This window comes from Cavia porcellus, unplaced genomic scaffold, assembly GCF_034190915.1.
Source record: "Cavia porcellus strain 051 isolate PalLab524CR breed Dunkin Hartley unplaced genomic scaffold, mCavPor4.1 scaffold_21, whole genome shotgun sequence".
Lineage (NCBI taxonomy): Eukaryota > Metazoa > Chordata > Mammalia > Rodentia > Caviidae > Cavia > Cavia porcellus.
The window spans coordinates 5,190,158-5,206,455 of NW_026947504.1; the positions used below are offsets into that span (position 1 = coordinate 5,190,158).

The following is a 16,298-nucleotide window of genomic DNA, read 5'->3' on the forward strand; positions in this document are numbered from 1 at the left end:
GACCATTTGTCTTCATCACTTTTTCCTCCTGGTCAGACATGACACATGCTTGTAACTTAAGCAGCACATTCTGCAGGTCCAGGCTCACTCACCAGCACTTGTGTGGGTCCAGGCCCAGGGAGACTGAGATTCTTACCAAGCTCTTCGGGGTACAAGGCAGGGTCCTGTGCTGCTTTCTGTGTCCCACCATTCGACTTAGGCAGAAGGAGCAGCTGTGCTTGTAGAGGAAGGTGGGCATCTTCCCTGTCCTCAAATGCTTTGTTGTTGAAGGGGGCAACAATAAATCCCGGAATTCCAGTCTCTGTACCTGGACTTGCCATCTCCACAGCCAGCCTGGAACCCGCATCATGGCACAATGTTATCCCATTGCTCTGGGAGGCTATGGTGGGAGGATCACAAATTTGAGCCCAGAATGGGTAATTTAATGACTTAGTGACACCCTGTCTCAAAATAAAAGAGAAAGGGCTTTGGAATGTAGCTGAGTACAAAGGCCCTGAGTTCAACTCTAGTACTACAAAAAAGGAAAAATACAGGGGCGGCAAAGAGATGTAAGGAGGAGCACACACCAGTGTGGGGTGGGGTGCCCTGATGATGGTGACGTGTACCAAGGTGTCCCCCTGAGTTGGGATGGGGCTCTAGGCCACCAGGACCTGGTGTGGGAGAAGGTGGTCCTGCAGGCTGGGCTGGGGGCAGAAAGAGGGCTGCATCGGTTGGGAAGCCTGGCCTAATTTTACACGAGGAGACACATGTTTCATATTTGGAGGAGAATTTGTAGCTAAAGCTCAAGCCAAAGAAGGAAAGAGTTAAATTTGTGGCGAAGGAAAAATCCAAGAAATCCTCCTCCAAAGCTGTGGTTTTGGTCACAAATGCTGTTAACGCCATTCCTTGAGATGTATCCTGGTGACTTCAGTTGTAGTTGGGATAACCGGGGAGGTGGCTGGAACTGTGTTGGGATGGGAGGGAACTATGTGGGTGCCTGGGACCCCCTGTGGTCTGAGGCCTCCATCTGCCACGTCACTGCAGCTGGCCCAGGAAGAGCTGGGTGGTGCAGGGAAGCCTGCCCACAGGTCTGGCAGAACCCCAGCTCGCCTTACCGTGTACCTCCTTGGAGCATGCACTCGGCTCGGGTGGTGTGGGTGCTGCATCTTTGCTGTAGGTCTGGAGATGAGGCATAGAGGTGGCTGCTGGCTGTCCCCAGAGCGGGTACTTCTGTCAGCAGGAGGCCCCTCATGGCGCTGCCCCAGGCCTAGCCTGGAAGGGGTCAGGGCTGGAGGGTGGTGGCTCCCCCTGCCACCTGCTCCAGCCACAACAGGGGCTTGGTCATAGGAAGCTGTAACCCTGTCTTGGACTTTGCATCACCCCCCACCCTGCCATACACAAAACTGGTAATAGTCAGTGATGACTGGAGTCTGAAGTAGAAGGGGCAGGCATCTTTCTGTGTGCTGGAGACCTGGGGGACCCAAGTCCAGAACAAGGATCTGTACCAGAAAGACCTAAGGGCCAGTGGTGGAAGCATCTGTGCCAGAAGGCTGGGATCTGTATTGGAAGCCAGGAGATGACATCCAAGATGGAGATGAGGACTGACACTCCCTTGAAGGAAGACAGCAGCCAAAGCTTTTTTGAAGAAAATCCCCCAAAAAGCAGCTTCTTCAGGCAGATTAGCAGCCCGCTGTTTACCCCTGCCATTCTCCTTTCATGTCATTCCAACAACAGTCCTTAGGTGTGTTTTCCATGTCTAGAACAATGCCGGTTCAGTTTAACTGGGGGTTTCCACTTAAGCCGACCATTATTAATTAACCCACCACCACTTTGTCACAGACAGCAAGGAAGAGACACAAAAATTAAAAGCCAAGTCCATGTGCTGGGTCCACTCAAAGTCAGTCCTACCTCAGGGACAGCACAGGTGGCTCATGATTGATGTTGCAGTGGGAGGGCAAGGCCGTGGCCCACCAGAATGCCAGCACCTGTGGAAACACTGTGCCAGCTACACCAGACTCGCATCTGCCTGCCCTGACAGCTAGTTGGGGTGCTCCAGAAGTACTTCTGGATTCTCTACTGACTGGGAACCCTAGAAAGCGCTACCCTTCTCTGACTTTGCATCTGCTGGCCTTTTCAGAAAACACAGAACACATAGTCATTATAGTGTCAGTCTTGTGTCACTGGGACAAAATACCTGATGCGATGTGCAGGAGGAAATGTTAATGTGGCTCATGGTTTTGGGGGGTTGGTCCATGGTTGGTGGGCTCCAGGGCAGTAGCATCATGGTGGAAGGGTGTGGGTCGAGGGCAGCATTCACCTCGTGGCAGCTGAGCAGAGATAAGGAAGAAAGCACGTTTGCCCTCTAAGGCCCTATGATCCATCTCCTCCATCATCTGTAGTAAGCTTAGAAACTGGGAAGTGTAAGTCTTCCTACTACTGCTAGTTCCAGATTATTTTGGAGGCCTTGAGCCCCTTATGGTTTCATAGAAATTTGAGGATTTTCTTTTTCAGTTCTTCAAAATGCTTAGGGATCAAACCAGCTGTTGCAGCGTGAAGTCCATGGCCTAGAAGTGCAGCCTGTCTTCCTGCTTACAATGGTCTCTAGTTTTCAGCAGCATTTTGTCATTGTCAGTGTACAAACTCACCATGTTGGGTAAACTCTGCTATTCTTTGGGTGCTGTCATAGTGGTTATTTTCCCAGGTGCCCTTTCTAGGTTTTGTTGCTGCCCTGTAGCAACAGCTGGTTATTGCTGCCTTGGTCCCGCATCCTGCAGCTGTACTAAATTCTCTGGTAGCTCCCCGTGCCCTGTTGGTCCTGCATCCTGCAGCTGTACTAAATTCTCTGGTAGCTTCCTGTGCCCTGTTGATATCTCTGGGGCCTCCTGCAGTGATCTGACCCCACCCTTTGCACAGACCGAGCTCCTGTGGCTTCCAGCACAGTCCTCTCTGCAGTGGTGTCATGCCTCACGGTGCTAGGTGCCAGAGTGGGTACTGGGTGACTGCAGTGGAGGCATGCATGCGTCCTAACAGTCTAGGCAGTGGCCCTAAATGTGGCTCTGGGGGTGTCCCCAGAGGGTGGGGCCTCGTGCACCGCTGCCTGTCCCCACAACATTCCATCCAAGCCCCTCATCCCAGGGCCGGGCCCGAAGGGGCTCCTTGCCTTTTGCCTCAATTTACTGACTCCTGCTGGAGCTGAAGAGTGTGCTGCTTAGTGCCCACTTTTTGTGGCTGTTCCTGGTCTCCTGTTTTGATCTCATTCCTCTACAGTTGGAAAAGGTGCTCCCCTGTCTCAGCCTCTGAGAGTCACTGAGATGCAGCATGTCGCCAGCCAGCTCATAGTGTGTGCCATAGGATATTGTGTGCTGCAGTCCCAGCATCTTGCTTGTGTATTGTGAAATGTGGGTTTGGTGCACACAACTCCCCAAATCCTGGGTTCTGGGGGAACAGGTCTCATGTATGCTAATGAGCCTACCCTTGGCCAGCAGCCCTGGGTGACTTCAGCACAGGTTGACCCAGAAAAGCCAACGCAGGGCCCCAGGGCTGGGAAGGCAGAGGGGCCAGAGACTCACTCAGTCCTACCCCTGTCATGAAGCCTCCATCACCCCAAGACCAGGATCCAGAGGGCTTCCTGGGATATGCAGATGGGCGGGGGGAAGGGGCAGGGAGGACAGGAAGCCCTGCCTCCCCATACCTGCCCATGCACTCATCTGCAGCCTGGTGCAGTCCTGATGAGAAACCAGGAAGTGAGCAGTGTACCCTGCCCCTAGCCCTATGAGCTGGGGAGCAAGTCAGTTAAGGGCAGAGGGGGCCCCATTTTATAGCTAGCAGAGTAGGGTCAGAATCCCAGGTGAGATGGAGTCCTGCCTGTGAGTGGTGCTGTCTGCAGGCAGTGGGTGTAGGCCGGGTTGGGTTAGAGGACACCAGCCAGCTGTGACCCCTGCAGCACTGACTGCTAGCTGGAGCGGGCAGACCCTACACCTGTGTCATGAGGAGCATCTCAAGAGATGGCAGAGGGTATCCTGTCTGTGCTACGTGGCCACTGCCTGCTGTTTGGGGCATTTTTCTGCGTGTCTTACAGGTCCTATGGGTTTCTAGTTTTCTTAGTAATCTGGATAGATTTTCTGCCTGTTACTGGCATCTATTAACTTTAGAAAATAGTGGCAAATGAGATGCAGTTTGGACTTCAGTGGGAAGCAGGTCTTGGGGTTGGAGTGCTGTTCAGTGGTGTTGGAAGGGTATGCGGGGCTCGGGATGTGAGCACACCAACTTGCATCCCATCTGGGGTGCAAACTGCTGGCTTAGGCAACCATGCACTCAGGCCAGGCCCGGGTCTGTGTCCCTCATGTGCTGGCCGGGCCTCCTGGAGTGTAGGAGAGAGCACCAGATACCCGCCTACCAGGAGCAGGTCTGCTGTCTCATATGCTGAGCCCTGGCTGGCCAGTGTGGGGATCCTGAGAGAGGAGGAGCCCTCTGTGACGCTGTTGGAAAGCACCGTTCTCCCCTGGTGAGGCCACAGCGCCCTCAAAAGTGCCTAGCTGTTTCCCAGGCGCCTCCAGTGGTGGCCTGGAGCTGGGAGCGACAGGGGCACTGGAGCACCCAGCCTTGCTGTCCACTGTGGTCTGTATTTGCTCCCAGGTGACACTGGCACTCAATGAGAGGTGGTGCCACATGTAAGAGGAGCCCACAGCTCCTCGAAAACCTGGGCTGCTTGCCATGTCATGAATCCCCGCGGTAGTGGCACCACAGTGTGGGTCTCCTTGCTTGGGCCCCCAGGAATGAAGCAGCACAGGGGCAGTAGCAGTGGTCCAGGAATACCACACCGCAGGTTGCAGCAGTGTTCCTGCCACCCATCCGTGTCCTGCTTCGCTGGGAAGAGCAATTTTCCCTCCTTTCCTTTCCACAGTGTAGGGTGGCCCCAGCTGGGAAACACACTCAGAGCTGCAGACAGCTTGATCCAGCCCAGCTCTGTTTCTTGGGTTGCCGATTTCTCACTGCAGGAGAACTCCGATTCTGGACAATTCAGTGTCACGCTGTGCGGGGCAGGCAGCTTGCTGAACCCTCACCACTGCACAGACAGGGTCCTGGGCAGGGTGGGGGTGGTGCTCACACTTGGCTGTGCATCTGGGTGCGTGGGGTGTCCGTTCCCCTGGCCCTGGATGGTGCATGCATGCATGCATGTGTGCAGCTGTGAGCAGTCTGGCGAGGACACACCTCAGTGCATGGTGTCTCCGTGATTTATGTCCCACCTCCACAGACGTGGAAATGTGAGGAGGCTGACCTCCGCTCGCCATCCACTCTGCAGGGCACCGGCACAAGGACGGTTTCTTGCAGGGAGCTGTGTGCTCCATACAAGGTGTGCTCTTGCTGTCTGCATCCTTAGGGACCCTCGGGACTATCGAGCCTCCCTCAGGGTCAGAGAAGAGGAAAGTGGCCTGGCCACCCTTGGGACACCCTTGGTAGGTTTGGTTTGCTTGATTTGTGTTCTCTCTTTCTGCCCCAAATGCTGAGGGAAGCCAGATCCTGTTATTCATGAACAGCACTGCCTACCACCTACTATGTGCAGGCGCCACAAGCTGAAGCACCCCCTGGGCTCTGCGGTATTGCCCAGGCTCCCCGATACTTTTCCACATGTGTCTCTGTCCTGCCTGTGCTGTGGGCACTGTCACTTTCTCCTGCAGCCCAGAGTACTTGCAGCCAGGTAGTTTCCTCGCAGGTACAGCTCCCTGGTTACCATGTTTGTTTACCAGTGTGCCCGGGACTTGGGCAGTGTCCCTCCTGAAGCTGGCCTTTGACTCACAGCTAGTGAGGGCTTCTGGGGAGGCCCCTGGGTACTGCGGAGGCTGGCAGCATCGGTGCTGACAACTAGACAGCTTGTCATCCTGGGCCACAGAGCAACAACTGTTTCCAGGGTTTGGCCAGACTTCATGAGCTCCATTCTTTCCATCCCCTGCTACATGGAATGTGCAGGGCACTATATAATTACTTCAGCCTCTCTTAAAGGAAAAAGGCTACCAGTATTCCAAAGCTACTGATGCTTTGAAGGTTAACTCAGTCATTTTCTTTGTCTGCTGATCTAATAACTGTAATAACTGTAAAGATCTTTCGGTTTTTTCAGTAGTAATTAATTTCAAGTGCATTATGGCAGCCAGGCCAAGGTTCTTAATAGGTTCTTAAAGTGCCCAAACTTGCGTAAGCAGTCAGTTGTTTTGGGCTACAAATTAACGAACGTGCAGGTCATTAGTCTGCCTATTAGGCAGAGACCAAGAAATGTGCAAATTCTTACTTTCACTCTAGTTTCACTGTGCCTAAGGAAAGGGCATTTAAGGAGGTCAGAGATGGATGTGTAGAAAATGCGCAGGACACCTGTTTGCCCTCATTACAAGGGTGTTAAATGGAGCCAGCCATTCGGGCATAGCCGGCACTCTGCGACTACTGTGTGGGTCAGCTGTCTGTCACTGTGACAGCATCCCCACAAGAGCTCACAGGACGAAGAGATCTTGGCTGGTCAGCCAGCTCCTGGGCCAAAGCATTGGAGGGCAGGGCGGCCAGGAAGGAAGCAGAGCAGGAAAGCAGCCTAAGGGCAGGGCCGGGAGCTGGGGATATGTTCCTGAGCACAACCCAGCCCCAGCCGCAGCCCGAGTGCTTCCCTGGCTCCCGTTGAGCTCAAGAGCAGGACTGCAGCGATGCTGAGCCCTCCTGCCTGCCCTCCCCCGTCATCGTTTCTGTCAACTCTTCTGAATGTTGGATCTTGGATATGTGCTTCTTAGTCCTGGTATGTGGGTACTCATGGTGCTGGCCTTCTGCAGACACCCTGAGTGGAGAGAGAGCCTGGCGTCCCTGGCTGTCGCTCCCTGCAGACCTGGGAGGCACTCACCCCAGTTCTTGGGGTACACAGTCTCTCCAAGGACCCTCCTAACAGGAACCCGAAGGCCCTGGTGTCCACGGTCAGGAGATGGCTCTGCCTCTGCCGTGAGCCTGGCAGGCCCAAGTTCAGGGCCAGGCTCCAGCACTCTGGCTTGCAGAATGGTTCATGAGAAGGGGCTGAGATAGTGTTAGGGTGCATTGCTTGGCTCTTTGCCTGTGGTCAGGAAGGCTGGAAGGTGGAGAGCCAGAAGTCTCCCATTTCTACTTTCTGTGGAGCACGTGGGTACAGTGATAGGAAAAGCAGGACCCGCAGAGGCCGAGCGCACTGCTCCACAATGCCAGAGCTGCCTGTCTGGTACTCAGCCAGTTCTCATGGTGCTGCTGCGACACGCACTGCTCCCTGCCTACCGTCCCCCTTAGGTGAGGAGTGAGGCCCATGGTGCCCAAGATCCTGGCCAGGCCCATGCCCCCGCAGCTGTATGGCAGGAAGCCCAGTTTTTGCATGTGTGCAGGCCAGAGCCCCGTGGCACGGGAGGAGAGCTCAGTTTCAGCAGTCACGTGTGGTGTCGTCGTCGTGGGAACATCACAGAGCGTACACACAGACTGAGCAGCCGAAACACGACACGCTGCGTGCGTGGCTGTGAATGGATCACATTGCAGAGTGACGGACAGCAGAGGCTGTGAGGAGTATGCCAGGGTTGTGTGTGGCCCTGCCGGTCGAGGCTGGGGGGCCTTGTCAGGGGACGTCAAGTGACACTGCTGGGTGGCGGGCTGTCCTTTTTGCCAGTCTTGGCAAAATGGCCTTCCTACCTCACCAAGAGTGGAGTAAATGAGAAAGCAGTCTTTAACCAGAGGAAGTGTCAGGGAGGGCCTTGTCTCCCTTGGCTGTGGGCTAGGCTTTATTTTTCTTTTTGACGGTGCTGTCTGGGCAGCTGCCATGTGAAGTCATCAGCACAGGAGGTGGAAAAGACCTACTGTATGAGGTCACTACCACCCCAGGCTGCTGACCCTGCTGTATACTTTCCAGAGCCGCGGCCAGGTTCCCGGGATGACTCAACTTCTAGGAGCCTGGGGTGGGGGGGTCTGCATGCTCACCCCAGGTGGTGGTCCCGGGCCTGTTCTGCCTGCCTCTGTTTTGTCACTTGTTGGTTGAATGCAGACTGGGGCCAGGATCTTCCCATCAGGGAGGCTGTCTGGGATAGAGGTGTTCCCCGATCCTAGGGTCACCTGCTGCTGGGTGGTGGTAGCACTGCTCTCCTGCCAAGGTGAGTGGAGCCTGGATGCTGCGGGTGTCCTGCAGAGTGGCCCTGCACTCCACGAGTCAGGGTCTGGGAGCCTCTCCCAGGACCCAAGCCCGATCCGAAACCGACCCGGAGCATGCTGTTTTGTGGTGTGGAAAGCTGAGAGGTTTGCCAGCACTGCCCTTGAGCGTGTTCGCGCCTGTTGCCGTGGTGCCTCACTGCTGTCATACAGAGGTTTCTCCTTCGTCATCAGCTTGAGTCTGTTAGGGTTTAACCTCGCCCTCGTGTTACAGCCGCACAGTGACGTGCTCCACTCCTGCAGAATGCACCCTGGCCCAGGACTCCGTGTGAGCCCCATGGTGTCAAGAGACCCACCCAGAGTGCAGGGAGCAATATGCAGTGTGAGGACAGCTCTGCTTCAGGGCTGAGTGTGTGGTGCAGCCACCTACTGTCCATGGTGTCCACACTGTGCGTCTTACAGCGGCGGCAGGGGCCCTTTCACACCAGTGTCACACTGTGCTGTTATACCAACATCACTGGATCCTGTGGGACCATTGTCTGGTCAGGACGGTGCTATGCAGTGTGTTTTGTGTGGCGCTGGATGCACATACGAAGAAAGGGTCCTGCGCTTTCTTTCCAGTTTTGTTTTGCTCGCCTTGCAAGGGCAGGTGTGGGGACACCCCATACCACACCTGGGGCAGTCCCAGTGAGGTGTTGGCTCTGGGTGGAGGGCGCCCTGGGCTGGCGGTTGGTGGGTACCTGCACCTGGACTGCAGAGCCAGTCCCTGGGTACTGAGGCCTTGCCCTGGTGCTGGTCCATGGGCTCCTGGAGGGGTGGGAGGGTGTTTGCCAGTGTGGACAGGAAGCTGCCTCTGGGTCTTTTTGCTTCTGCACAGATCCTGAGCAAGCTGAAAGGGCTGGCCCTGGACACCAAGGCAGAGCTGGAGAGACAGGACGCGGCTTTGGAGGACATCACTGCTGCTGTGGAGCACGTCACCCTGACCACAGACAAGCACAGCCAGCGCATGAAGCGGCTGACCTAGGAGAGCTAGAGCACAGCGCAGCCCCAGCCCTCACACCTGTTGCCTGCAGCCGTGCTCCCACCATCTCCTGCATTTGCATTGCTCCCTGTTCCCTGGCCCTAGAGAAAGACCTAAGTCCTCGGGAGGCCCTGCCCATGTCCCCTGCCTCATCCTCTGGTGGCCCTAGTCTCTCGCTGGGTATCACCAGTCCAGTCCTCATCCAGGGTAGCCAGCAACACCATCCAACTTCACCCTGGAGCAGGGATGCATGCCACCCTTCACGGAAACACCGAGTCGGCTGCTGCCCGGGCCCCCAGGAGTGGAGGAGGAGGCGTGCAGGCCTCGCAGCCCTGAGGTGGAGTGGTTCACAGATTTAGTGGATACACAGTGATGACACGTGTGCAAGCCACGTGTGACAACACCACACCTGCAAGCACACGTGCTGATCCAAGCAGGTGAGCAGCGTTACTGCCCCCAATGCTAACCAGGACTTGGTGTTGGGGGCGGGGAGGGGCCTTGCAGCTCCTCTCCTGGTTCTTTCTGGAGCCCTAATAAACTGCTATGAACTCCAGCACCGCCCTGTGCTTGCTGGACCTGGAAGCCGCCTGTTCCTCCTCCTATGGATGTAGCCCTGCCCTGTCCCTCCACTCTGCGCCAGGGCAGCTGCTGGGCCACTGACACAGGAGTGGGATGATCTTACCTGCGGCTGGCAGCAGATATGGATCTTTCAGCGAGTGTGCTCCTGGGGCACCCACGTTTGCTGGGGCTGAGTGACACCCATGGGAGTCCATCCAGGGGGCAGGAGGAGCAGAGTCAGAAAAGGGCCACTTGGGAGGACTGGGTTCCAAAGTGGCTGCGATGGGTCACACAGTGCACCTTTCAGAACAGCTCTGAGAAGGATATGAGCGCTTTCCTCACAGAAACAGCCATACTTATGGAGAGAGAAATGCTAATCAGTCTAGCTGACCGCCATGCACCGGAGATGCATGGAAAGGTCATCCTGCGCCCCACGTCACTTGCTGCCCCCAAGCCTGTGAGCAGGGAGGGCAGAGTGAGGTGCAGCCATCCACCCAGGAGATCCCAGGAGCAGCACTGGCAGTGGCCCGAGAGGGGCTCTAGGTCCCCATGCTTGTGGACAGATGAGTCCGGGGGCTGCAGCATCTGTCTGTGTCTTAGAGACCCCACCTCACAGCTGAGGTCCTGAACCTCACCCCAACTCATGCATTAGTGGTGTTAGTACATGGGCAGGGCCTTGGGGAGGCAACAGGGAGGGCAGGTCCCCCATGGCACCAGAGGCTCCATCAGGAGAGGAAAGCTGGAGCTGGCAGCCTGCTGTGTGGCCTGCAGAGCCTACAGCAAGCAGTAGTGTGATCAAGAGGGCCTCAGCAGGTGTCAGTGTCGAGCTCTTGGACTCCCTAGCCTCCAAAACTGAACCCAATAAACTTACAAATGACCCAGTGCTGTACTTTGAATGTCATCCAACCCTTCTGAGACCCACACTGAGTCGAATTCCATTGCATGTTAGGTGACCTCTGCCCACATGAATGATGCATCTACGCCTGCCATTGCATTGGTGGGCTCGGCAGTGACTCCAGTTGGGTCTCATGTCATCTCCCCAGGTGATGGCCTCAGCTGCCAACATCTCTGCCAGTGGGAAGGTGTTGCCTCACTCAGTCCTTCCACTTCATCCGAGTATGGGGCACAGTGAGCCCCATTTCTCACTACTTGCCCAGCCTGGTGTGGCATTAGCTGTGGAAAACAGAGCCTCCCACTTCCAGCACCATCTCCGCCCTCTTCCTCCCATGCAGGGCAGGGTAACGGAGGCAAGTGCAGACCTGGGGGCTCAGGAGGGCATGTGTTGCAGGACCATCACAGTGGTCCTGGAGCCAGCATGGCCCAGGTCTGCACTCTGGCTACCTGGCAGCTGCTTGCTGTTGAGGTTCGGGTGGAGGCATCACCTGGGAGAGAGTGGATGGGCCTACACATGGGCTGCCTGCACAGCGGCCACCCCTCCCCCGGTAGCTCTAAGTGCAGCCCTTGCCCTGTGGATCCCTGAGACAGAGCAAGGGGTGGAACTCAGGCTTCCCTGCATGAAGAGTTCAGGCTGTGGGCTGCTTCCTGCATGGGTCTCTGTTGTGGGCCACTAGGTATGGCTGTGTCGAGAGGCCATGTGTCGGACCCCAGGACCCCAGGCTTGAGGTCCTGGGAAGCCTGTAGGAGGAAGGTCAGGAGGAGTAAACTTGAGCTGCCCTTCAGGTGGGTCTTAGAGGTGAGAACAGCTCTGGGGGATACCAGGGACGCCCTGTGGGGTAGGAGACAGTGTCCCAAGCAGGCCCTGGTCACCATAGGGAGCCTTGTGCTGGGGTGCTGTGGGGTGCCTGCACAACACCCTGCCCTGGGAGAGGGCTCTGCACCTTCACAGAACAGGATCAGAGGAGTGCTAGCTCCAGCACACTGCTAGGTGTCCCAGGAGCCCCTGTCCCTGCAGGCCCAGGAGTGCTCCCTGCAGGGCTATGCCAGGGCCCACAGCGAGTGATGCTAGGTGTCACCTGGCTTAGGGGGCCAGTCACACTACCTGTCTTTCCAGTGTCCCACTGCTCAGAACACGGCAGGTGGAGCAGGCTGGGAGGTCCCAGTGGACACCGAAGAAGCCGCTTTCCAGCCAGGGTTGAGGGAAGGCATGGGGACAGAGCAAAAAGCTGGGCCCCAAGGTCCTGGGGATGCTACCAAACATAGCAGACAGGAACATAGTCAAGCAGGCACACAACACCCCTGCTGGGCCTGTGACATTTATACTTCCAGCACTTAAGAGGCTGAGGCAGGAGGATCACTGCCAGTTTGAGGCCAGCCTGGGCAACATAGTGAGACATTATACCCTCGTGCTCAGACCTAACCTTGTGTCTGCCATGAAGAGTACAGACAGCCAGCAGAGGGAGCTGCAGGCACAGGAGGCTGCCCCCTGCCAGGACAGCCAGCCCAGCAGCATGATGTGGGCATACTAGGGACCGGTTGATGTCAAAAGGCACTACTGGGAGACAGGATCCTGGGCCCTCATACTGTGATAGGACCCACTAGGGGTTGGCCTAGTTTCCTCACTGTCACCAACTCACTGAGGGGCGTGGTGCTTTGTATGTGGTCCCCCTGCCCAGACCATCTCACTGACAGCAGCCTCTCCTGTCCCCACTCCTGATGCCCAGTTTCACTGTGTGTTTCTCCAGTCAGGCATCCTAGAGGGCTTACTAGGCTACCTTCTGGGGCTAGGCTGTCCTTTCTACAATCTGTGAACCAGATGTGATGCATCAGCATGTGATCACAGTAATCATCATTTTATCAAAAAAGAAAACACTCCCAAAAAGAATACAGATGGAGATTAGAAAGGAGTCACACTTGTCTTGGCCAGGGAAGCTTGGAGGACACTAGCATGGCCCTCCCGAATTGACAGTGGACACAGAGGAACAACAGCAGTCCTGGGTCTTCCTGGAACTCCTGTCACTGGTCCCCACGACTGGAACAGCAGTGGCAGAGGGATTTTCTCCTGCAGCAGGAGCCCAGGGCTGAGTCTAGGAATAGAGCCTGAGCCACGTGACAGATGGCTGGGGGCTGACTGCACCTCTGAGGAGAAGGGACCTGGCCTCTTGTGACTCCTGACAGGAATGGCTCACTGGCCATTTCAGAGTACCCCAGTGGGTCCCTGACCAGTTCTGGCTCCAGAGAAACCCAGAGCAGGGCCTGCCTCCCCTGGAGAAAGGGAGGTGCCTAGTCCTGTGTACTTCTAGCAACCATTCTTGCCCAGGGGCTGGGAGGCCGAGGAGCACCTGTGAGGTGCATTGCCTGGGGACATAGACCCCTCGGGCTCTGTCACAGGTCTAAAATGCTCCTGGGAATTCAGTGCTGCACCACTAGCCTCCTTGTCACAGCGGCTCCCTCTGCGACCCTCCCGGGACCTCGGCACTGCACCACTAATGACCTATGTTATAGCAGCGCTTTCTACCCAGCAAAGCATGTCCATTCTTTGGTACAAAACTGCAAGACTTGTTAAAAGTTCTAAAGTGGACCAAAGAGACTGAGCCAGCATAAGACCAGAGTCAGACCTGGTGAGAATGAGGCCAATATTTTTCAAAAGCTACAGTGACTATGCTAATTGTTTTTATGCTAAAGTACACTATACTCCAGAATTCATGAATACTATAAGCAGGAAAGTGAACGTTCAGAAAAGACTAAAAGCACAGCAATGAAATAGAACCTCCAATAGGCTCACCAGTAGATTAGAAAGCACCTGTGAGCTCAAGAGTATGGCAATAGAAATTTCCAGAAAAAGTAGTAAATAGAAAATGTGAAAGTACAATAGAACATTCAACTGTTAGATAACTACAAAAATGTAACGTTATAAGAGAACCAAAAGGAGAAAAAACAAAAAGAAATTCTTGAGGTGATAATCACTGAGAATTTCCCCAAGTTAATATCAAACACAAAACCATAGATCCTGCCAGGGATTTAGCTCAGGGGCACAAGCACCTGCCTGGCAAGCTCGAGGTCATGAGTTCAATCCCTGATACCAACAACAAAACTAAACTAAAAACTACAGATCCAAAACTTTTAGAACAGTGAACAAGTAAATGCCAAAAGTACTCCTATGCATAGCATATTAAAAAACTAACAAGTGTAAAAAAACGTTGAAACAGAAAGAAGACCACTTATACAGCAGCAAATACAAAATCATCTGGCTTCTGGGACATCATGTAAGCATCATGTGAATGGGCTGAGATGTTCAGGAGAAATAAAACATACTGATCTAGAATTCTTCTGTTGTTTTGTTTTTGTATCCAGAATCGAACTCAGGACCTTGCACTTGCCAGGCAGATGCTGTGCCATTAAGCTGGATCCTCAGCCAGTCTAGAATTCTGAGATGTGAAATTATCCTTCAAACAAGTGGGAGAAGTAAAGCTTTCCTCAAACAAATGGACACTGAGGGTTGTCAGATTTGCCTTGCTAGAAATCTCAGAAGCTGTTCAGAGAAGAAACAGAATTTCCATAATGAAAGAGAGCGTTTCAGAAATAGAAAAAGAAGAGGTGAAATCAAAACTACTATTTTTTAATATTTTAATTGATCTACCACACAATGGGTTATTAAAAAGAAACAAATAATATAATATATTCTGTATGTCAGTATGTATGTAAGTAAAAAATTGACAGTAATGAAGCCAGGTGTAGATGGGCAGAATTTGGATTCGTTTGTAATTATAAAGTACTTGCATTACCCATAAAGTAAGATAGCGTTGCTTCCCAGTAGACTAGAATTAACTGTAAAAATCTTCTGCAAATTCTGGAGCAACCACTAGGAAATTAAAATAACTGATGTACTAAGGAAGAGAAATGGAATCTTAAATTGCTCAGTTAAAAAAATCACAAAAAAACTAGGAACCAAAGATTAAAAACAAAGGAAACAAATATAAAACAGTGACAAATGTGATGTTGACCACCTTTTCCAATAAGCACTTTAAATCTCCAGGATCTAAATGCATCAGTTAAAAGATTGTCAGAGTGGATTTTTTTAAAAAGACCCTACATGTTGCCTACAAGGCACCTACTTTAAATGCAAGGTATAGCTGAGATACATAGTGACCCAGTACTCGGGAGGCTGAGGCAGGAAGATCACGGAGTGTTGGCACCAGCATGGGCTACAAAGTGAGTTCAAGCCCAGCCTGAACTGCAAAGTAAGACCCTATGTCAAAAAAGACCAAAGGAAAAAAAGATATGTATTATAGTAAAAGCTATATTACCACTAATCTCCCTCAAAATACACTTCGTCACTTTTTTAAAAAATCAACTAAGTTTATTATTACACTTTAGGTATATACCATGATCACATTCATCATAAAAAATTCATACCTGTACATGATATATCTTGATTTGTTTTTCCCAATTCCTCTACCCTCCCTTTAATCCCTCTTCTCTAATTACATAAGCTTTGTTTTCATTTTTTCCTTTTCTCGTTTTTTCTCTTTTCCCTTCCTTCCTTTTCCCCTCCCCTCTCTCTGTTCCCCTTCCTTTTTAAACATTTTCTTCCTATTTCACAATATCTATTATACATTTTGGTCCTTATTTACACTTTTGGTTTCTCACACCAGAGAAACCAAAAGTGGTATTTACGTGTGTCCAATTTATTTCACTGAAGAGTATGGTCTCAAGTTGCATCCATTTACCTACAAATATCTCAGATTTATCCTGCGTATGTCTGAGGAGTACTCGATAAAATAACCACATCTTTATCCATTCATCAATTAAAGGACTTGTGGGCTGTTTCCAAGATCTGGCTATTACAAATTATGCTGCTATAAACATGAATGTTCATATATCACTGTGGTATGATACTGTTAATTCTTCCAGGAAAATACCAACAAGGAAAATAACTGGGTCAAAATAGGACCTCTAGTCCTAGTTTTTTGAGGAATCTCCATGCTGATTTCCACAGTGGTTGCACCAGTCTACACCAACAGTGGAGAAAGGTTCCTTTTTCCCCACAGCCTCACCAGCATTTGTTATTGGTTGATTTCTTGATAATAGCCGATTCTTTCTGGGCTGAGATGAAATCTCAGTGTTGTTTTGTTTTTGTTTTTGTTTTTTGTTTTTTTGTGGGTTTTTTTTTTTTTTTTTTTTTTTTGTCTTTTTCCTTTTTACCGGTACCAAGGATTGAACTCACGACTGCCTGCTTGCAAGGCAGGCGCTTATGCCGCTGAGCTAAATCCCCAGCCCCCCAGTGTTGTTTTTTTAAATTTGTATCTCTCAAAGGACCAGTGGTGTTGAACATTTTTCACATATTTATTTACTGTTTTTACTTCTTCTGCTGAGAAGTGTGCATTCATTTTAGATGCCAACTTTTGAACTGTCTTTAAATTTGAGGGGTCTGACTTTTTTGAATTGTTTATATATTTTAGATATGAGTCCTTTGAGAAAAAAGTGGCAAAAAATTTTTTTCCTACACTGTGGGTTGTTTCTTCCCTCTGTTGGTGCTTTCTCTTATTATACAGAGCTTTTTCATAAGATGAGATCCTAGTTATTAATTCTTTGTGATAGTTCTGTGTGACCGAGCTCTTGTTCATAAAGTCTTTGCCTATTCCAAATGTCTTCCAACAGACTTAGTGTTCCTATTTTAATGTTTATATCTTTGATTCATTTTGGTTTATTGTAGCAC

At 52.2% G+C, this 16,298-nt stretch overlaps 1 protein-coding gene across 6 annotated transcripts in view; it reads left to right on the forward strand.

Moving 5' to 3' along the window:
- Positions 1–10,560, forward strand: part of Snap47 (synaptosome associated protein 47) — a 35,325-nt gene extending 24,765 nt beyond the window's left edge. For 3 of the 6 annotated variants that reach the window (XM_063232826.1, XM_063232827.1, XM_063232830.1), the window contains exons 5-6: positions 5,360–5,435; positions 8,981–10,560. In XM_063232826.1, the coding sequence (XP_063088896.1) occupies positions 5,360–5,435; positions 8,981–9,483 (579 nt within the window). In that variant the 3' untranslated portion in view covers positions 9,484–10,560. Of the gene's footprint in view, positions 1–5,281; positions 5,436–8,980 lie in introns of those variants that run through there. The other 3 variants (XM_063232828.1, XM_013140859.3, XM_063232829.1) reach the window with 2 other exon arrangements.
- The last annotated feature ends 5,738 nt before the right edge of the window (positions 10,561–16,298 follow it).